Here is a 22998-nt window from a genome sequence, read left to right as displayed (position 1 = left end):
TTAAGTTAATTTAGCATTTAACTGAGATGTTATGGAGCAGAATGAATATTTCTTACGAGATAGAAGCAGAAATTTACTGCCCTTCAGTTCTGGCTTGAAAGATCCAGTCAGGCCTGGTTGGTTATCATTTGGTTGCAGAACTGTTACACTATCCTTGCTTTAATTCTGGATGTAAGCAAGCAATACAATTAATGTGTGGAGAGCAGATTCTGGTCAGATACCAAGAAGTGAAAGTCTGTACCCTGGGAACTTGGGAATATTGATTATTCTTTTAGATTTGCATCGAGTGTGCAGTATGCTAATTGGTTGGTCCACAAAAAAATGAGCTAATTTCTCTTTTCTGTGGCTGACAAAAATTATATTGACTGGCAGATATTATAAAAGCAGGTTTTAAACATCAAAACCTTTCTAGTTTGTGTGGCAATTTCAGTTCAGCTGGGTAGAAACACCAATTAAGTGTAGCAGTTTTGGTTCACCAATCTGAGTTTTCCAGCTAATGCACCAATTAATGTAGTGGGTCTAGCTCTGGCCAAACTCCAGTGCACCTACTAGAATTATTTACTCATTTTCTCCTGCAAGATAAGGATTAGAATGAGAGAAAAGCAGGCTCAAACCTTTGAAGGGTGTAAAAAACACTTTATTAACAGAACTAAAAGAAAAATAATAAGAAATCAGAATAGACCTTCAGAACACTTCTGCTGCCCCCAACTCCTCTTTCTTTTCCCACTGACAATGAAAAGAGACAAAATTCAGTATTTTTAGTCAGTTTACCACTTCTTAAATAATCTTTCTTCAGTTCACTTAAGCAGAGGAGTCTCTCCTGCAATGTCATGGAGACTTTTCCACAAGAAACTGATATCTCGTGGTTTTAATTTTCACGAATAGCAGCTACCCAGATATCTGCAATTGTGAAGTCCCTCCCATGGTTTGGTAGTCTTCCCAAACTATCACCATGGGTCATTTCAGCTTATTTGTGCAGACATGAATGACTATCTAAAAGTAAACTTGCAGTGGTAGCCTAGAACCTGTACAACTTCTTCGGAGTGGAAAATTCCTGATTGCCAGTACATGTAAGAGTTAATTAAGATGGGCATTTATTAGCCTGAACAATGTTGCATGATTATTTTAAGTTGCACAAGCTGCAGTATCCCATCCACAGGTTGTTCCCATGTAGAAGATTGCTTAAAAAGCAGTGGTGACTCAGTAATACTGCCTTTCATTGACAGGATTTTCATACTGTGGAACGTGAGGAGGTGACACTGAGCAGATTAAACAAGCTGATCTCAGCAGTCCAGGGTTTTCCATTTGACAATACCTGGTTTTGATGATAACTGCAGGGTTGGAGGCCACCAGACCCCTGCAACTGAACAGCCATATCCTAGCATTTATAGATCTATGTATACCCAAACATCTCTTTGGATACCTCTGGGGAGATGACACATCTGCCCCAATGGTTCCTTACACTACTGTGAGATAGCCCACCCCAGCTCCACAAGTGATCTGGTACTGGTGTTGTCCAGACTTCACTTCTACAACAGGAGATTTAGAAGAAAACATTCAAGATCAGGGAGGATAGTGCTCTGTGCAACCTGATCTAGTTGAAGGTGTTCCTGCTCATTGCAGGAAGGTTGGACTACATGACTTTTCCAGGTGCCTTCCAACCCAAACTGTTCTATGCTTCTAGAATTATTATACATATCCATTTGACCCATAACATGAGGTGTTTTTGTTACATCTCAAAGGTATAAATTCTGTCTGCATGTTCAGTTTCAGTCTCAATTCTTTTCACCTTAAATTACTCCAGTGGGCAAAATTATAAACAGTTTCTCACTTTATTTAGTTCAATGTTTATACAGTTGTGTTAAATACACACACAGACACACACACAGAGTATAACCAAGACAAACTATTATTCTTCAATACATTTTCAAGATCTGCTTGAAATATACACAGAAACACTGAAATTCAGCAAGCATGGAGGAAGGGTAGCAGCTTTGTTCGTAAGAAAGACATGATCCTATCTAAGTTCCACTGTCCATTTTTTGATGGCTGCAGGAGCGAGACAATAACCATTTTAAGTACAGATGTTACAAATAACAGCTTATCCTTTTCATGTGTTATTTCACAATTTATAATTTCTCCATAACAGTCTTTGCCACATTGTTTTGTTTAATCTTTGTTCTATAAAACACAGAACACCTTGTGTACTAACACCCATTCAGTGTTGAACTCCTCCTTGGAAGTTATGGTCATTCTGATCTCCCTGCCAAAAGTAAAGCAGCTTCAAACCTCACAGAACTCAGGAACATTTTGAGACCCTTTCCCTAACATACGGTTGACAACAATAATTTATTCTATGTTTAGTACTGGGCAGCAGTGGACCAGTGCATATTTCTGCAGCAGTGGAAAGCTGCACGTATGGAACTTAAATTCCACAAGTTGTGTTTGTAAAAAACCCACCAAATTAACTCAGCATACCTCAGAAGGTCCATTTGCATATGATAGAAAGGTATATTGTTTCCATGAGCTGATAGTTGGTTCACTCTTGAATTTTTGGTCAGCCAGCCTCTCTGAAGTTCTCTGGATATTTTCTTTACATAACAGCTACAGGACCAATATTACTGAATGTTTCCTTAAAAAATTACAGCTGCAAGGAGTATACTGCACTGTTTCTCTTAGAATTGTACTTATTTTCTCCTCAAAATTAGGAGAGATTTCCACATGAACTCTCAGAAACAAACTGTATATAATGTATGTGTACATCCAATTATTTCTATTCATGGTTGATATAAATAAAATCTTCAAATTGTCAACCATACCAATGTCTATATGTCATAGACCTCTGGCAGGTTCAAATTTATTTAGTTCATAAACTATCAAAAATATATAACTCTTTCCAAGCACTGCTGTCTCATGTTAAGATTGGTAGAAGCAGTCCTGGATGAATCAGGGACATTTTTTGGTTTCATTTTCAAATGCTTTCCTTTCAGTGCAGAAGCTGATAATTTCTTACACTTCCAGAATCTCTGCTTGCTCCTTTGTATGCAGCTGTCACTGCTGTCACTAAAATTGCTCAAGGCTTAAGACCTCACCTTTGTCTCTCTGTTCTCGTTTCCAGCACCTAAAAGACCCAGACTGAAGATGTAAGGCTGTTACATTCTATTACTTTCTATTACTTTGGGAAAAATAATGGAGTCATAAGGTGCCTTGCACTTGCTAAAATTATAGTTTTAGAATAAATTAATGCTTCAAGCAATTAATACAGTGCTTTAGTCTGCCCAGACTGACCTAAATGAAACTTTTATTTCATTATTGGCTTGGTCCAGTTTCATGCTTGATTCATATTCAGCCTTACCAGATCTTCCATATCAACTTCTGTTTCTGCTCACTTTCAGAAGATTTCCTTTTGTTTTGTGTGCCGAGACTAGCAGATGGATTTGCAGGATAATGACCTGACTTGGTATTGCAGATATCGGCATCTTTTTAGCAATAGCCCACCTTTATTCTGCTTTCTGTTAAATAATCCATAATAATAAAAAGTAAAAGAATCCATAATTTAGGGAATTATCTTCAAAACCAGATTCTGCGATTGTGGCAAAAAACCATGTTAAAAATCAAAGTAGATCTTTCTTAAGTTAATAATTTTAAAGTCTCGCTGTACAATGTTAGCAGAACTTCTTCTTTTGTTCAATATTTCCATGAAAAAACAGCATGTGAAAAAAAAAGTTTTAAATAAATCATATATTCTTTTTTTCCCACAGCTGGTGGAAACAGATGTAATTGTCTATTTCATCTCATCTGATACAAATCCTCCATTTATTTTAGCACTTGATTTTGAATCCTCTTTTTGTGCTGTTTTCTCAACATCTGTCTTTGTTTTGACATGGTGTCTTCTGTAGAGACGGTAGCCTGAGGATCAATATATGGACAGTATTAAATAAAAGAATTATAAGAATTATAAAAATTGCCTGAAAAATATGCTGTAGTAAAATATATGCATGCAACATTTCTTTCCTTATATTGCTAAAATATTTCAACACTGCCAGAAAGTTTTTTTACAGCTATGCTTTGATTTTTATATCCACTTGATTATTTTTATCCCTTTTTGTTTTCTTAATATACATGAAAAGTTATACTGGTTATAATAATGATAATTATAGTGCTATAATATAAAATTACTATACTTTACCTCCTAAAATTAGTAGTGCAAACAACAACTGGAAAATGCTGTAGATGAGTGGAAAAGTAAACATCAATTCAAGTTGTTCAGGAGTGAATGAGAGCTGTACTATAGTGGAACACAGCTGAGTGTTTTGCATGCCTGTTTCCAGAGACACTGTACGACACCTAAAGGGAATAATACAAAGACAGTTGGGAAATAGCATCCAGCGGGTTCTTATGCTTTTTATTAATCTGGATAAGCAAAAAATGTAAGGGATAACTAAGACAATTGTTTCCTTCAGCTACATAGTCGGCAAAACCCTCCACCTATGGCTGGTACCACCAATCATTGGCAGTTCAGCAGCTGTAGAAGACTGTGAACCACCTTCAAGGCACATATGTGGCACTCAATGTCTCCCTCTCTTGCAGTGATGTTCTAAATTGTAGACTGCTGCATCTACATGAGAGGTTTTACTGCAGTTCCAAACCCCTTACAAGTCAGGTCTGTTTCACTTGCTCCAAGTGCAAGACATTGACACACAAAGGGAAAACATATGAAGGGTTGGAGGAACTGCTATAGTCAGAATCTGTAAATAAATAAATAAATATGAAAAAGAAAAGTTTTGTCTGCACATAGTATGACAAAAAGCAGGCTTAAGGAATGAGTGACTCTGTAAAATAACTAATGTTTAGGGAGCATTCTCAGCATTGATTAATCGCTAAATAAAATATTTTTACACAGTTGAATAAAGGCTATGCATTACCTGTTCCAAGACAGACCAGCTACACGAGCCAGAAAGAATCCTAAAGTATAGCCAGCTGCTGGAAATATGGTGCCAATGATCCATAATTTTGGTGTGATAGTCCAGGAGCCTTTGTAGAGTATTCCCCCAACCACAGCAATGACCACAATGAGCACTGCTCCCACAATGGAACCCACCTGTGAAGCAAAAGAAGCAGGACTGAGTCAGAATCACAAAGTACTGCACAAATGAGACCTCAAGGAAATTTAATGGCAGCAAGCATGGTGTCAAACATGAGTCATAGAAATGTCATGTTAAACACAAAACCTAATGTTTACAGCAATACAATTCAAAGCAGGCAGAGAGATGAGATAGTTGCCATTTTAACAAACAGGAGATGTATGATGTACTTCAAGGTGTGACTACAGCTCTAGATCAAGGCACAGCTGTAATAGGTATCTATAGCAGATATCTGTAAAATCAGTCTTTTGAAGCCTTGACTATAATTGTACTTAGGGCTGGAGATTAAATATAATTTCACAGATGCAATATGAGTGAGGAATAGTCACACATTAGAAAAATTTCCCCAGAGTTGTTGAGAAACTGACAGCCTAGTAGGTAGAATACTGTTTTCCTCCCCCCCTATGGTTAATCACACTCTGAGACTTAGTACAGTGTGTGCTAATTAGACACTAGATTGCTAGTGAGCTAGTGCTAGGAAATTATTTGCCAAGTGCAAGGGTAAGTCTTTAATAAGGCTAAAAATTTATGCTTGAAAACTGGTTATGAGCTTGAGATCTTCCACATAGACCTAAGCACTGCAGTTGATCTTATTTCCTGTGACTGAATGTACTGAAATCTTTACCACTGCTTGCCTAAAAACTTGTAACTCACTCTTTTCAATACCCAAGTGGAATGTCTGTCATTATAGCCTAGGTTGCCAAGGATCTCAGAGACAGATTTCTTAGTGTAAGTTTACGAGAATCTATTCCTCAGCTAAAACATGTATTGCCATTGAAGTGTTTTCATCAGTCTTTGGCTGAAGCGTATTTAAGAGCACTGAGTGAACAAGTGCTTTTGTTTGGCTGAGCTATTAACCACACGCACTTTGGAAGAAACATGGTCTGGCCATGACAAGATCTTCTTTCACCTGGCACACTGTCTTTGTTCTCTTGTCTGAATTTCTCACTATATAGGCCTTAATCTGACAGCTATGGCTCAATCTTCACTTGATGCGTCGTTGTCCTACACAAAGCAAACTCTCAAGGCTGTGGGTTTCTCACCCACTCAGTAATATGGAATGAAATAGGGCTTTGCTGAGAGATCAAGTAGAGTTTCTTTACATGTGAGAACAAGCTCATGCTTTCCCCTCAACTTATTAAATATAAAAACGTGAATGCATTTAAAAATGCAACATGATAATCTAGCAGTTTAATAAAAATGGATTGACTTAAGAAGACCTTACTTGTGCTCTATGCTGTCTGACCCAATAGCAAAGAAGTGATAACAAATATAGGTAGAAAAACAAGTGACCAGACTAGTCTTTTTTAAGAAAATTTCGATAATATATTTACTAACTAAGAATGGTTAGCAATGTCCAAGAATTCTCAGCACATCTGAAAATCTCTTTAAACCTAAACCAAATGTACAGAATGATTAATTTGTTAGATGTGGCTTAATTATCATTATTATTTTGATGAGAACAGGTTTTTTTTTTTGCCAAAATCACCATATTTCTGATGCATCTGAAACCGTTTTGCAAAGACAGATGTATTTTGTGAATAGTTTTTTAAGGTTCATATAGGAGTTGGAATATTTTATGTTTATTATTTTTTAATAAAAATTGACTTCACACTCAAAAATTGGCTCACAAAAAATTAGGAAACTCTCTTAAAAGGAGAAAAGCATTTTGATCCAGAATGATTTTATTTTTTATTGTTTTGCAGAGAAAAACTGCTTTCTGTTGACCTGAATGATTTTCCTTCCAATTTCAGTTTACATTATATACTGAACCCAATTACTAACATAGTTGCAGCCAAAGGCAAAAGTAGGTTCTTTAGATAATGATGGTTGCTAATAATGCATGCAACTCATGCATGTTGTGCAGGGAAAAAGCAATACATTTCCACAGCACCTCATTTGTTTTCTGCTGAAAACTTTCCAGGTCTTATGAAGTCAGATACTAATACTATGAATAGCAATGTACTGCTTCAGTGGTCCCACTGATTCCATAATTTGTCCATAATTGCTAATACTTCAGCCTTATACATCCTACCTTAAGTATGATTTTTGCTTTACTAGGCCATTTGTGGTTGACAAATATTCCAAACGAAACAGGAATTACAAGAGCTACCAGAGAAAGTCCTGTAAAAAAAGAAAAGAGAAGTCAAGACCCTGTATTGTGCAAGAGCTCACCACAGGACAGACACCATGACGAGTGCCTGCTGGCCTGGAGCAGCCTTTCAGGGGATGTTTCTGGTGTGCACACCCTGGAGCACGCACACACACTCTACCTGCACCTGCCCATTTGCTTTTCTATAGACTCTGTTATCTTTGGCAGCCTGTTGAAGTAATTGCCATTCTGCTGAGCTACATGCTCATTCACCTGCATCAGAAAGGCAGACAGAAATCTGAGTGTGCTAATCATCACTATCCTGTGATGTGAGTAGCTATATTAAATGTTCATTTTGTCTGCAGGTGTTTCGCTACTGTACCGTATCAGCAACCAGTTTAGAGCTTCTTTTGTTTTGGCCTTCCCCCTCCAGTATTTATTTTGAAAGCACAAGCAACGTATTGGATTTTTGTTTTTCCCCAAGGACAATGGGAAGTGAAGTTGAAGAATGTGAAAGTGATTCTGCTGGCTTTTAAGATTAGCACAACATGAAACTGCACTTGATAAGCACTAGGGCCACAGCTCTGCAAAGCACTGGAGCATGTATTTCTGAATACTTTAACTATTTTCTCTTTGTAGCTGGATGAGATTTTTGACAGGAAGTCAAATGAAGCCACTCCTGGCAGTGTAGATTGCAACTTTTCAAAGAGACTCAGCAGCTTTAATCACTTGCTTAATTATCCACGTGTGATTAAGTATTTTGCCAGATTACGGCCTCAGCATTTAGCACTTTGCAGGATTGTGTCTTAAAGCTGTTATAAACACTTTCATCCAGAAGAAGCAGCTATTCTTATATGAATTATTTTATATTCTTATCCCACTACCACATAGGTCTCAAAGCCATTTGGAAAGAAAAACATGCGCAATCTTGTCATAATAATCTGTACAATATTTACAACGGCTTCAAGTCTTTCTTTGGCAGAGCTGTGGATGATGTGAAGTGATTTTTGGAGTCTAATGCCCATGGAGTTTATTAAAAAGTAGAAAGAAGAATATTTTTAAAAATCTGAGGTAATTTCTTCCTGACTGCAGGATGATGGTATAGAGGTGGTTGTCCCTGAATGGAGGACAGAGAAAAGGGAAAGCGCTATTTTTCTGGACTCACCAATGCTGTTATAGGGGAGTACAATTGCATCAGCATCAGTCCACATTTTGGTGTAAATAAAGAGACAAAGTGGCATCATTCCCATTGCAAGAAGCGTGGAGCAAGTTGTCATGCTGATGCTGCAAAGAAATTGGTTACATTGACAGTTCATCTCATGGTAGCCCATAGTCTTTCTCATTTTCTTATTACCATTTCACACCTTGTGAAAGGTTGTGCAAGAAATGTTGCTGGCTACAGACAATTTATCAGGTTAGAGAAAAGCTAAATGCAAGGAATGGTTTCTGAGGAAAAGAAAAGAACATGAAAAATCAAGATGTTCTGCAGCCACAGAACCATAACTTTTGGTACAAAGGAGGCAGTCAGGCAGGTGGCCAGCAGAAAGGTCTGTAGGCAAATCTTTCTCCATGCTGCCTGTCTGGCTGGTTTCAGAGAGGATGGCAAGCAGGGAACAGGGGCAGAGATCAAATGGAGCTTTCCATTATACCAGCCGTTCCAGAGTGTTAAAATTTCACTCTGAAACCAATAGCATAGAAATTAATTTCATTGTCTATGATATGTGATATAATAAAATTCCCTTTTCTGGCTTGTTTTGCTCTAGGCCAAAAAGTAAGTGCTAAGAATTGTTCAGTGAGGCTTGGCATAAATATTGTTGCTGCATTTTGCAAAGATATTTCTGTTTTATGTTTTACAAAAAGATGCATTCTGCTACAGGAATGAAGAAATAGGAAAAGGCAAAACATCTAAAATAAGGAGGAAACTCCTTATTTGAAGGAGTTGGAATTGGAATACAGTGGATAAAATTACGCATGCAAATATAATTTTTCTGGTATAAAAATAGTGAGAAAGGGTTCTAGTTAAGAGATTTTGGAAGCTTTCTGCTGAGCCTCACTTCAGATTTCTCTTTATTGTTGCTTGTCCTCAGAAAAGGGACTAGTGATCCTGGTCCACAAACTGAGCAGATCCAGAGAAATCTAGACAAATGAATGCAGAAACTACAGGACTATCTGCATTCATTTTGTTTCCAGTCACTCTCTGCTTCAGAGTCATTGAATAGGATTCTGCAGGGGCCACTGGCAAAAGAGTTCCTATAGAAGTGTCCTACAGAGAAAAAGAGTTACAGTCTACAATTAAGGTTTGATGAAGTCCCAAATGGAAAAAAAAACAAACCCAACAAAAACAAAACAAAACACCTCATGTTTCCTACCTCTGTATTTCCTGTATCTTTATACTGTCCCTGAATGTACCTCCTCCAAAGTCTGGCCACCCTCTAACCTGAATCCCTTTTTCACAGAAGCAGCTGTTTTTGTGAAATATCAAAAGATATCTCTATGGGCAAGAATTAGAGGACATCAGCTGGGCTTGATTTACTAATAAAGACGTGAAACATCACACTTCACCTGACTATGATTGTAGTGCTAATTATAAAACTAATTCCTTCTCTAACTTGTGATCTATTTGCACAGAGAGGTTTTGAAGCAGAAATATAGACAATGACCATGGGTTGTAATGTATAATCATAAAATATTACAGTAAAAACCAAAACATTGTCTGATATGATGGATAGGTTTCTATAATATTGTGGTGGCTCCAGAAACCATCCAAACAACTTCTGATGTTATTCTTCTATTGAGAAGAGAAGATGCTTGCCTTGTCTATAAGTAGAGGTGTTTACCTGAAGAATAACTTTTTAAAAGAATTTTCAATTAACTTCACCCTTTGTCAGCATCATGGAATAGAAATCCTCTTCATGTTTATAGAATTACAAATTTGGATTTTTACCACTGATTTCATTGGAGCAACTCTGAACTTACAGAGCTGACCAAACATAGTTTGGCTCACTTTATTCTTTCAGGGAGAGATTAGAAAAAAATTTCAGCCTTGTACTCAATACCTTCTCATCTGTGATTTCTTAGACCTGTATTAATGAAATTAAGAGTCTTATAGTTCTTAATATCATAGATTTTTCCTCTACAATGAGGAAGTCATGGATTAGCAGAGCCAACCTCATTTATAATTTGTAAACTGTTTTTTTACATTGACACCTGTATGTGACAGATAATTCAATATTTTCAAAGGATGGAAAAAAGTGTTGTACAAAAACTACAAATATTAACATTCTTAGACTATTTACTCTAGTTCCACATCTTTCTTACTTCTACTATTTTTCCATTTCTAGTTAAGACTGTCATATGATAAACTGGGCGAATGCTCCAATTTATTTTACTCTGTAGGAAAGGGAGAAATGATCTTCTTTATTTTAAACCAAAGTAATCAGGACATAAAAATAAAAAGATTACTTGTTTTTATAGGCTCTTAGAATTGATGAACCCCCCCCATGGAACTTGCATCAAGGGTAGGGTTCACTTCTCCTGTGTGTTTAATGTCCCAGGCCATGTCAGGTGCCTTACACATCTGTTTCTGAGTTCATAGCACTTTGTCATTGAGACTATCACACTGCCACAAAGGATGGTTTTTACTGCTCCCAATATGCAGGGCTGCCTTAAGTAGTGGTTTCTAGCCTGTAAAATATTCCCTCAGTTTGAAGACTTTGCATAAGGTTCCAGGAGCAGAAAGAATCATCACGAGTACTCATTAGAACTAGTATTAATTGAGAAAAGAAATACCTGTCTTTTTATTGTATAGAACACAAAAGGAGGGAAAATATTTTCCCACAGGAGCTCTTGTCCAAGAAACATTACTTCAGGAAAAGTTGCCTAGCCACTATTTTGTACAGAGGATTCTGGTCCCAAAATCCTATGTTTTTAAAACATATTTTTAATACTCAAGATCTTGGGAGAAAGAAAAGTAATTTTAACTAGGGCAAAATTTTCATAATGTATATTATTTTAATTTTCTTCATAGATGGTATTTGCTCTAGGATCTGAAGTTTAACAATAAGGATATTTTCTAATGTATGCAATTCTGTTGTGATATCTTCCTCATGAATTTCCAAAGAACCAAGGATATTTGCTATTCTGCTTATATTTACTGCAATTACAGTAACTAACCATCTTTACAAAGAGAAACCACCATGCATGTGACAGGAAGCTAAGAAAAACATCAGACAGATCAGACAGTCCTTTTCAATGTAAAATTTACAGATGTAAAGAGCCACATGAAGTACTTAGAGAACGGCTGCTCTTACCTTAAGTCCATGTCTCCATCCACCCAGTAGGCGATGACATTCGAGGCTGTGCCCCCTGGACAGCATCCCATGATCATCACCACAACAGCTTGAATAGGAAGGACGTTAAAGGCCAAAGAGAGCAAGAAGGCTGTGAGAGGCATAATTCCAAACTGGCAAAGGAAACCCACAAATATACCCCAGGGTCTTTTTATGTGGCCCAAGAAATTCTTAATTTCCACATTGCAGCCCATGGAAAACATCACCAAAGCCAGCATGATTGTTAGAACAGTACTTAAAATTACGCTTAAAGTTTGATTAAAATTATCTTCTGGCAATACACAAGAAGTGCCATTGCAAATAGTAGCATTTGCTGGACAAGCCGTGGAGTTTTCTGCCAAAGAACCAGCATTAAATTGCTGGGAAAGAAAGTTCGTCTGCATTTTGAAATACAGAACTGCTCACTGCATCTGCAGTAAACTTTCAAGCCTACGGTTGTTTGTCAGTGACTTCTTTTAAATGATCCAGGAAGCAATAAAGTGCAATAAATGCCAGAAAAGTCTTACTACTCTTGAAGGGTTTGGCTCAATGCTGATTCATATAGTTATAAAAGTTGCACTTGTTTGGTACACTGACCATTAATCATTTATTTATATGGTAATGAGGGATCCCACATTAAGAGAATAGCTGTGTTAATATTTAAGGATGTAAAGGAGGCTTGTAGTGCTGCTAAGCCCGTGAAATGAGAATCACAGGAGGAAGATAAATTTTAGACTTCATTCTTTGAGTTTCTTGCATATGCCTTTGGGAGACCTGCTCATGCATGCAATGTTGCTGGCAGTACAGGGGTCTGTGTGGTGAGTAGCCGAGACACAAGAAACCATGAGCAGAATGGTTTCTCACATCCTGAGATAGGATTTCAATCTGCAACTCTTGCTAATGGATGCAACATTCAGCACAACACACAGGCTCATTTGAATGACATGGAATATTTCTTTCTGGCAGCATGGAGATTCAGCATCCTCCTTACACCTTCTGCCAGGTGCAGCAGGTGCAGTCACACTTTGATCCTGCTTGGAATGGACATGGTGGACAGTGAGAGGAGGACAGTGAGGTGGCAAGGGCAGAGGAGGAAGGAGATATATTCTCTGAGTCAAGCATGGGGAGCAGACAGCAGGGCAGTGAGGCTGGCACATGACTGTGGAGCCATGGCACCCAGCAAGTTGACCAGGTCCCCTTCCCTGCCACGACACACTCAAGATTCTCACCAAGGGTGACAGTGCAGGTCACCTTTTCCTACCAGGTGCAGCACAAAGGCTAGGAGACAGGTTTGTTGTGCTCTGTCATCCCCATGGCTCAAAAGCAGACTCAAATTTTGAAAAGCTTTTAAAGATTTACCCCTCAGGCTTCCATGAAAATCTGGAAATTCGGATGGTTTTCAGAGGAAGAATCTAATTATTCTTCTTTACTTGTGCCCAAGCTTTGTGGCAGAAGTATCTTCAAGTGTAGATCTTAGACTGAAATCAAGTCTGACATGTAAGGAGCAATTGATGCCCCCCAATAATCTTTATTTTTCAACACAAAAAAATTTTTTACTAGACATAATTATCTTCAGCAAGCGAGACTCTCACTGGAAGACTCAGCACTTTAGACCTAACATCAATGTGTGAAATGATAGGAATTATAGGGGTTGCTTTTTTTTTTAAAACTTTAAACCTTGAATTGTGTAGGGGGAGCTGACTGCCTTAGAAAGGATTTCCCAGCATGCTCAGATGGCACCTGCTTCTTTACAAAGGGGTCAGCTAAATGGCTGCATCTCCAAAGTCACTGCTGGGTGCCTGATGGGATAATGTCAGAGTAGCTTTATCCTCCCAGGCAGCTGGCAACTCCTACCCTGTGATTAGTGCCACATCTGTGTGACTAGGATATGTCTAACAGAACAACAACTAAGGTAAGAAGGAGCAGATGAAAGGAAAAGAAAGCCATAAGATCTCAGTTTGGCAGAAAAACTTATTCTCCTTTTTATGTTTGCTTTCAAATGGAATGTTTTAGGAGATTTTACTCTTCAATCAAAATCTTTTAAAGGTCTAGTAAGGTTTTTAAACCCATATTAATAATGCTGTATTAATACTTTCTATAAAACCTCTATCAGAGTCTTGATTTGCACTTGAACTTGCCTCTTGTTGAAACTAAAAGTTTTTTACAACTGTCTTGAAATCTCCAGCAAACCTTGGGGCTGGGGACAACTTTCCTAGTCCTGTAAATGTCTGGTATGCTGTGGAAACCCAGAGTGAGTAGTTTGGGAGAGGAAGTGAAGCTGAGAGTGGCTGTTTCTCAGCAGAGCCTCATGCAGGGGCTTTCTTTTACCTCCTCTGTCTCCTTGAAGACCCTTTGTCTGGGTGCTGCAGGGGTGCTTGATGCTGCATCCCCAGAGACAGCACAGATGAAATGTCCCTGGTTTGGGTCTCCAGCCTTTGCTAAGGGACTAGACAGTGCAGTCATCATTTTGGAGTTTGATTTCTGGGAACAGGGGGGGAGAACTTCATGCTCAGGTTTTGTGCTTAGCTAAGGACAAACACACATCAGCTACTCACCTGTGTGGTTTTGTGGAGCAGCATGTTGTGTAAAATTAACCTATATTTAACCACTAGCTTTGCCTTTGTTTTTTCCCCTCTATTTTAAAAGGGATGATTGTGAATCATTATTTCAGCAGCTAGCTGTATAAAATCTTAGATCACAAAAATGCTGTCTGGAAACAGATGAGAGCCCTTCTGAATTCAACTTATTATTAGGCTGACACTGCCACAATATAGCACAGATGGGAATTTCTGTATCAAGTAGTCCTTGCGTGTTAGGGAACTAAAACCTTATCCAAGACATTGAAATATTTACAGGCACAGTTAAAAAACTTGGCATGTTGCAGGAGGTACAGTATTATTGAGTAGGCAGGTGGGTCTCTCAGGAGTGCTGGATTTCAAACTTTCCTCTAAGTCTGTTTTGCTTTTTAAAATGTGCTTCTGGGATTTAATCCATTTGCATGGATTAAATGCAGGCTAGCAGGAGACATCCTCAAGGAAAGCAGTAATTCAGAGATGGTTTTCAGAGATACTTAGCTGTATGCCTTCTGTTTCACAGCCTGTTTTCCACTCAAGTTATGGTGCTTAACTGGTAAGATGGACTATGTACTGCTCTGTGAACCTAGCTGGCATCTTTTGCCTGGACATGTTGCACGTGTTAGGGTGATTTTAAGCATTTGCCATTGACATTCACAGAAGGAAGGAGCAGTTCAGTGAACTTGGTGGCATTTTGGTGATGATTAACATACCCAGACTGATTTTTGACACTGGCAGCATACCTCAAAAATGAGAAAAATCAATGTTTAAATAGAGAAATACCAAACTAAGTGTATATTAGCATCACAAACAGCAATACTCTGATTTGTGGTGAATTTTTGCAGTGTTGAGGCTACCAGATTATTCAAGTGAACTTTGTGTCACTTCAGCAAAAAAATCCAGGTAGGTAGAACTTGTAAGGATCTGTTCCTGTGCTGACAATTAGGTAATTGATTTATCCATTAACTCAGGCAGTTATAAAACAACAATAGCAGTAAGTGCATACAGAACCCTGCATTGGGAGAGGCTATTTAACTGTTTGTCTTTTATGGCTGTCTGGTGCTTATTTCTGAGATGTTTCTCTTAATGAGACTTATGAATCTTCCCTGTCTGCTTAATTCAGACTCTGAGATGCTTCTTAGTATATTTATGTCTTGGTTAGAAGAATCTTTGCTTTCAGATAATTGATTACCTAAAGTCAATTATCTGCTTTTTACCACCATCTTTAAAAGAGAGACAGCAGCTGTACCTAGTATTGCTGACCTTGTTTATAACTTTAGTATATAGTTCCAGCTATAGATGGAAGATTTTTTTTATTTGTTAAAAGTTTACTACACTGGAAGGTCATAGAAGCTTATAGAAGGCATTAAGAAAAGAAAATCTCCATGCAAAGCAGGAGAGAAAATTACATTAAAATACATCTAGCTTCCTATCAAAGCCTTCTGCAAAGCTAACTTACAGAATCTTTATATTTACATTTTTATATTTCACTGACTGGTGCAGACATCTAGACTCTGCTTTTTAGACTTTTGAGCTGAGTTTCAAAAAAAAATATTGGGGGCACAGGCATTGAACTCAGCTGGAAAAAAAAGCCTGATGTGTTATATACTTGGATTACAGGAAAATTTATCTGGCTGCTGTACTCATTCTGAAAGAAGCACCTTGCAATCATGGCTGGATTCCTGCACAGAATAAGTGATTGGCTGGAGGGATATGGTTCTCCTATGATTTCTCAGAACTCTAATTATTGTGCAAGGAGAAATCAATGGTGCTTTTTCATTTTCTGGACACAATTCAGACTTCCCAATCCAAATCACGTTTTACTGTGCCCATCTTAAATAGTCAAATGTGAGAGTTTTCAGCAGAACATAACAAAAGATCATAGTTACCACACAAATGCATGGAAGAGAATGCAATGGCCTTAGACTTTGCTCTTTTCTGATAGATGTATGAGCAGAGAGTAAGGACTGTCTGCTGTGAGACAAACAGCAACAGACTGCCAAAAGCATAAGGTAGCCTTCTGACTGCCAAACTGTAAGAGTGACTTCTGACATTGATTAAAAAAGCTGAAAGTTAGATAATTTCATAACAAATCAAGGAAATGAGTCCTGCTACCAGATACAAAAGTGTAAGTTTTTGAATGATTCTATTGGATTGGAATCTCTTAATAAAAGCATGATTTCATGTTCCTCACCAAGGACTGGCTTTGGTCTTTGAGGTTTAACATACCACAGAAATATTTCAGCAACCGTCCTTTTAAAATTTAATTTTAATTAGTAGTATGGCTTAATTTGGATAAATTGCAAAAAAAAAATATAGATGTATAAATTCTAGATCAAAGGCCTGATTGATTTTAATTAAAGAAAAATAAAATTATTAGAGGAATTTTATTTTCCCGGAACTGAAATTGGCTCTGTTAATTTTCACCAGAAGGGAAAACCACTTATACAATTTCTTTGATGTTGTGTTGGTTTATGACATTTAACTCCTGACTAGTAGTAGGAAACCAGTGTTCTTGCCTGGGGTTCCGATGGCCTTTCCCACCATTGTCAAACTCTAGAACCTGGCTACATCTTTTAAATTTTTCATTTAGATAATTCATAAATTAATTTTATATTTGATAAATAAATGTGATAATTTGACATTTTTCTTTCACTGAAATAACAATTATATAATAATAATAATTATCAAATCACCTAATTGTTCTCTCTGTTGTTTTGAGAGATAAAGGTAGAGCAGAGAAAGCAGAGAATTACAGTAGAATACAACTGATAATAAGTGAACAATGCTCATGAATTAATTCACAAATGTGCAGTGGCCTTTTGGCTTAGTTATAAACCATTAAACAAAACCAATTAGCACACCCCAAGACCTCTCTGCTAAACAACCTGGCACATAGTAAATGGGAACAGTTTGGGGATTTATTTCAACATTGCTCTAGTGCTCCAGATTGAAACTACAAAGGGGATGCAGCCTTAGGTTATCCTTTTCTTCTGGGCTGGTTGGTGGGCCATGGGCTGTGGGAGTTGTGTTCCTGAAGGGACATGGCTGGGGGAATATCCTAGGAGCATTAAAAATACCATTAGATACCTAGATTTAAATAGCTGAGTCCCAGCCTGGATAGCTGTGCTGAACAAAGTGAATTTTACCTGATGTTCCTGATGTTCTCTGCTGATGATAAGTTAAGGCTCATGTGGACAGCTGCACTGGGGATGTTGAAAGACAGGCTTTGTAGAGCACATCCTTTAATGAACACAAACCAAGAAATTTGTGGAGACGAAGTGTTACTGAGCTCCTGCTTTTAGTTTGCCTAGGAATTTGAAAAGGAACAGAAAGTCAAGCGTCTGGAATTGTTTCAGACAAATGCTGAGCAGCACTTCAGGGAATGACAAAAAGATGTAAAGGAAAGCAGATGCAAAAGTAAAGCTGTGCAGGTTTTTTGGGTTTTGGTTTAGATTTTTAAAATTTGGTTTTGGTTTTGTTTCTTTGTTTTGCTCTTTTTCTCCCCATTGTTTAACAGCTGGTTTTGCTTTGAATTCAGGCTTACTTTATAAACAAAAACAGATTCATTAACTGACAAGGTTATGCCCCCTTCTCAAAAGGGGCTGATCTCTGTGAACACTACAGAGGCAGTTCCTTACCATTTCTTTTTCTTACTTACAGCAGGGATTTGAACTAAGAACTTCCACAGACCATGTTGGGAGCTGCTGGTCTCAGACTGTCTTCAGGTGAGCACCTTCAGAGGTCTGAGCTGAGACCCATGGATACCATCTCTTTCTTTGGCACCCTAATTACAAGGTACTATTTTCACCTTCTGCAGATTCACAGAAAGTTTTGAGTCATATAGGAATACAATTTTCTCATAAATGTCAAAGAGCGATCTCTTAAAACTGTCTGGGTCGGGTCTACCTGAAGTAAAAGCCAGCAAGATTTAACTAATGCTGGCTCTAAAGCTTTCTGATTGCATATGATGAGGTGTGGTTAGGTGTGAGGAGGGGAATCAGATAATGGCAGCTGTTACAAGTTTAAGATCCTGCTTCTGCTAGATGCTGTGCAGGGCCATAGTGAACACTGCTTCCCACCACTTCTGGTTTTTTGTTTTTTTTTTTTTTTTTTTTGGTAACATTTCTCATCTTTCTTGGACATATGCAATATGCCAGCACTATAGGAACTTCAGAAATGAAGAAAAATAAAAATGCAAAAGAATATCCTTTGCATATATAAATTATATACAATGAGACACTAGTTTGAAAAGCCAGTCTAAAACTACTGTCCTCTTCTCAGGGAAGAAATGTTATCTGCATGTCCATCTTCTTGACAGAATTTTGATTTGCTTAGGACATCCATCTTTTTTACAGTAGTTTATAATTATTGGGACTGCACAAAGTTTCTAGGACTTTTAAATTTTCAGCTTTGATAAGACAAATTTCAGCATCTTGTTTGGCTGTTTGTTTCCAGGATACTTTTTATCACCAGAAGGCACCATTTTAGAGTTATTTGAGACTTAACTTGATATGTATAAGGTGAAACATGATGATAAAGCATTCAAGAGAGCTGTATAGGTGCAACTTTATCTGGGAGCTCCTGAATTCTTAGAACTTGGGAAATTTGGGCCACCTTCCTGCATAGCAGAAACTTCAGTGATGCAGTTTTGAAAATTCAGGCAGATGGCTCTCTGCTTGTAGGAGTTGAAAGTAGCGAGGATGAAAGTGCCGTGGTTTTGGTGCATTGTAGTGCTGAGGAAGACTGGACAGGTACAACCTCTGTGTGACTGTGTCATATAATTGTTCATAGAGGAGTTAAGTTTGGAAAAGACCTCTAAGAAAATCAAGTCCAGCTGTGCCATGGTCTTGTGTAAATGAGGGTATAATTCTTAACTGATGCTTGGAGCTATACAGATAGAATAGATGGTAGTATTGAAGTTTCGTTATTTAATAGAACCTTAGTAACATTTTGAGTTTTCAGTAAGCCCTTTGGGTTATCGACTCTGAACCTGTGGCCTCTGGGAGCTAGGAGAATCCAGGCTTAGATGCTTGGTGTCCTCATGCAACATCCTTTAAAATGGGTGATCTCACAAAAGCAATGGAGCAGTGTGGGAGTTGTGCACAACAATTGGTCAGAAATGCCAGGGGATAGGTCTGTGACCTGCACCTGATCCCCTTTGTGCTGTCTCTGGAAATACAAAAACTACAAGAGGATCTAGAGCCCAGGTTCCCTTTTCCCTGAACCCTGCTTGTTCCTGACCCCTCTCTATTCTAGTCAATACTTGATTATGTCACATTGTTTCTGTGGGCTGGCTGAGGGAGTGCTGGCCTGGAGCAGCCTGCTGGCTGTGCTCAGAGAATTTTGCAGATGGTTTGCCTGGGACCTGGTTGATGCACGCTCACGTCCCTCTGGGCAGAAACAATAATTTTAAATCTGCTACCCCTTCAGCTCACATCAGTTTTTTAACCAGTGGGTGAAAAAAAAAAAAAAAAAGAGATGCCAGACACACTTTCTGCATGCTCCTGCACTTCAGCTGTGCTTTCTGCCTGTTGGTAATGTCAGGAGCTGGGGCACAGTCAGGCATAAATGACAGCTCAGAGAAAGCCTGAGGATCTCACCTGGCATCAGGCTCCTGCAGCAGCAACCTGTTAGCACAGGACCCACAGCTCTTCTTGAAGCTTGCAAGTGCAGATATCTGCTCTGAAAATGCTTGTCAGAAGTATTTCCATCAGTTCTGTTCTGGAATTATTTCCATGAAAATATAATCTGTGTCTGGTTGCTTTCATTTCAGACACAGCTGAATGTCTCCTATTTGGAATGTAGTAAATCAAAAAGGTGTATTTATTTCAATCTTACAAGAAAAGTTATTTATATATGAATATGCAAAAATAAACACATAAACAACTACTTATATAGATTTGTATATGAAGTATATACAACAAGAAAAAATATTAAATATAGGTATGGATATGAAAATTTCCATGTAAATGAAGTGACTCCTCTAAAAAGTTTCCTAGCCTCCTTCATTAAATAACAACTTAAACAATTACTTTTTTTCTGCTGCTGAAATAAGTTCAGGCAGTATTAGATTTTTGTACATCATGATCTTCAGTAGATATTTCAGTAATATCTATTTCCACCTCATGAGGATTCTGTGATCACTCAAAAACCTGGTGACCTATTGTCAAGTAGCGTTAACTAGGAAAAAAACCCTCATGTCATTTTTAATACATTATCCGAAATGAGGACAATGTAATCTATAAACTTTCAGTGTTCTTAGTGATTCTTGTGTGACTCAGTTTGCAAATTTAAATGTGTGATTATTTGCATACATACTATTCCAGTTCAAAATGTTTGAAACACCTTTGAAGTTCCAGCTTTGAAAAGGTGCTTTTAAAAGGTCCAGGTATTAATTGGAGAAAATTGTTTTCCTTCCCTTCTGATCCCTGGACACTTAGACTATGCTTTAGTGGTTTTGAAATCTCATTTTTGAGGTTTGGAAATGCCCTTAAAATGAGAATTATAATTCTCATGCATGGAAAAAGACATCAAGTTAGAACTTCAATGAAATCAATGAGTTGGTGACAAAACCCAGTTATCTGTTCACAGTGTTGTCTCTGAAAACCTTTCAAATGAGTTTTAAACAAGAGTGCATGGGCACAAAATACTAATGTAGATGAGGCTTTTTGTAACAGTCAGGAATATAAAATTGATGAGTGGGACTCATTACAAAAAAATGGGACAGAACCATACCAATGTATTAAAATTTTAAAAATTTCTTACCCCTCTTTTAAAGTAGTTCATGTACTTTACATCAAATAACAAAGTTATAGTCCAAAAGTTTTCATCTGCATCTCTGAATGTGTGGGTTTAACTTTCCCACAGGTTTTTTTTTTTTTTTTCTCGTTTTTTTGACCAATGTGACCTGGAGGTATCTTGAAGTAGAAATTCAACTATTGAAAAAAAAAGAGGACTTAAGAGTACAAAGTAGATCCTTGGAGACTTAGTAATACCATTAGTCGACAAGATGGAATAAAAAAGCAAGTCTGATTTAAGCACGCAGCCTGCTGGAGTCCATTTACATTATAAAATATTTCTCAGAAGTACATATTTTTTTAAATAGGAAAAAAACCCTCTGCAGTAAATGAAAGCAAAAAGTCTAGATTTTTTAGGTCACTCAAGAATATAGTCAGGGAAAAAAATAAGAAAACTTCAGGATTAGTACCAGCATCTGAACGCACAACTTTTATTTTTCCTCTCTTGAGAACAGTTGCTATTTCTGTAGCCTTTATGTGGAGGAAAACCTCTGTCAGATGGCCACGTTATGCATCTAATGTGTATGTGTTCCCTGGAGGAGATGTCCTGCCATGGTCCCTCTGTAGGGACAGAGGTACAAGGTCAGACATGGGTGATGTTTTTTGAGGGAAGTACGTTCTGCAGGGATGATGGGGGTCCAGACTGTGCTCTGACAAAGACAATGAGCTCACTAAAGTAACTCACGAATCTCACAGCTCAAAGCTTTCTTTGGCTGAGTTTCTCTGTGTGTTATTTATTAGCTATACATTGACCTTGAGATTTGATATATGCTGAACATGTGGGGGAGATAGACTTTTATCTCTTTAACTTGCTTTATCTTTGGGATCTAACTCCTTTGATCACTAGCAAGAATGAAGAATATTTCTCGTTAGTTTTATAGATTTCTAGAAAGAAATCTTTTAAAAGCAGTCTCTGAAGTAAGAGGTAGATAATGTTTATACATGCTTCAGGAGCAAAATGCTTCTGTCTGAATGAAAGCACCTATGTTCACTTAAGCCTGGGTATGACAGAGACCATGACATGTCAAATAAGAGACTTGCTAGCAACAGCATTATGTGGAAATTGAAGAATATTTATTTAATTGAAAGATAAAATACTCTTTCGTAAGGAAGCCTCCTTTCTTCACATCCAGCATGTCATCAGCAGTTCTTATACAATATTAATTGTCTCCTGATTCTGTGACAGAGTGAATGAGTAGTCTGAAGGTCTTCTTTTGTTTTCAGAACTGCTTGCACTTGTGTTATCAGCACTGAACACACCTGAGCAAATGGGGCTTGCTGAGATGTTTGATAGGCAGAACTTTCCAGGAATCCAATGGTCCTACTCTTGCCCTCTGTGATTGCCCTTGGTGGGACAATAGCGACAAAGACACACAGACAATGATTAATGCCTCATCCCCTGAGCCCTTTTTCCCTCTGAAGTTCTCTCTTGTCTTTGGCCTGGGATATTTTTGCACAGTGAAGAGAGGGGAGACAAGATAGGAAGGAATTACTTGACATTTGAATGAGAAGTTTCCCCTTTCTGGCTCCCAGAAATGAGACCCTCCCTGAGTAGCTGCAGCTCCACAGACTTTTAACTGCTTGCCAGCCAGGAAGCTCTCTGAGCCAGAGGCTGGCTGTTCTCCTCTAGAGGCTTTTCAGTTCATTACTGCAAACTACATAAGGAAGACAGTTTAAGCCTTGGGTTTTGTCAGTTTAATGAGAAACCTGGTAAGCCATCTTGTCCTTTACCTTATTTTTTGTGAATTTTTTATTTACCCTTTTGCATGGGAGAGGTATCTCTGGTATTGACAACTACATTCTGTAAGCACAGTGGGTAAGATCCAGCTGGAGCTGAGGGGTTACCAGTGAAAATGCTGGTGAAGTTGAACTGACCAGGAGAAGGCAATTACAGAAAGGTTTTCTCAAGAGATGTGGAAGCTTTCCTTTTTAGGCTTGACAAGGAGCATAAAGAGTAAGCAAGATAAATAAATTTGTAATGCCCAGGATTTTCTTTTCTAAATATTTTTTACCTTGCACAAATAACAGCAAAATTTTTTAAAATAAAATAATCTAATAAGT

The 22998-nt window shown here is 37.9% G+C and overlaps 1 protein-coding gene across 1 annotated transcript; it reads right to left on the bottom strand.

Moving 5' to 3' along the window:
* Positions 1-1878: 1878 nt before the first annotated feature.
* Positions 1879-12101, bottom strand: SLC10A2 (solute carrier family 10 member 2). Its single transcript, XM_064411296.1, has 6 exons — positions 11547-12101; positions 8402-8520; positions 7180-7268; positions 4926-5101; positions 4190-4347; positions 1879-3909 (listed from the first exon to the last, which is right to left on the bottom strand). The coding sequence occupies exons 1-6, from the start codon at positions 11966-11968 to the stop codon at positions 3785-3787; spliced, it is 1089 nt and encodes a 362-aa protein (XP_064267366.1). The 5' UTR covers positions 11969-12101; the 3' UTR covers positions 1879-3784.
* Between the last annotated feature and the right edge of the window lie 10897 nt (positions 12102-22998).

The sequence above is a fragment of the Passer domesticus genome, chromosome 2 (assembly GCF_036417665.1).
Source record: "Passer domesticus isolate bPasDom1 chromosome 2, bPasDom1.hap1, whole genome shotgun sequence".
Taxonomy (NCBI): domain Eukaryota; kingdom Metazoa; phylum Chordata; class Aves; order Passeriformes; family Passeridae; genus Passer; species Passer domesticus.
The sequence above is the reverse complement of the archived record's forward strand: the minus strand, read 5'-3'. Positions and strand labels throughout refer to the sequence as shown.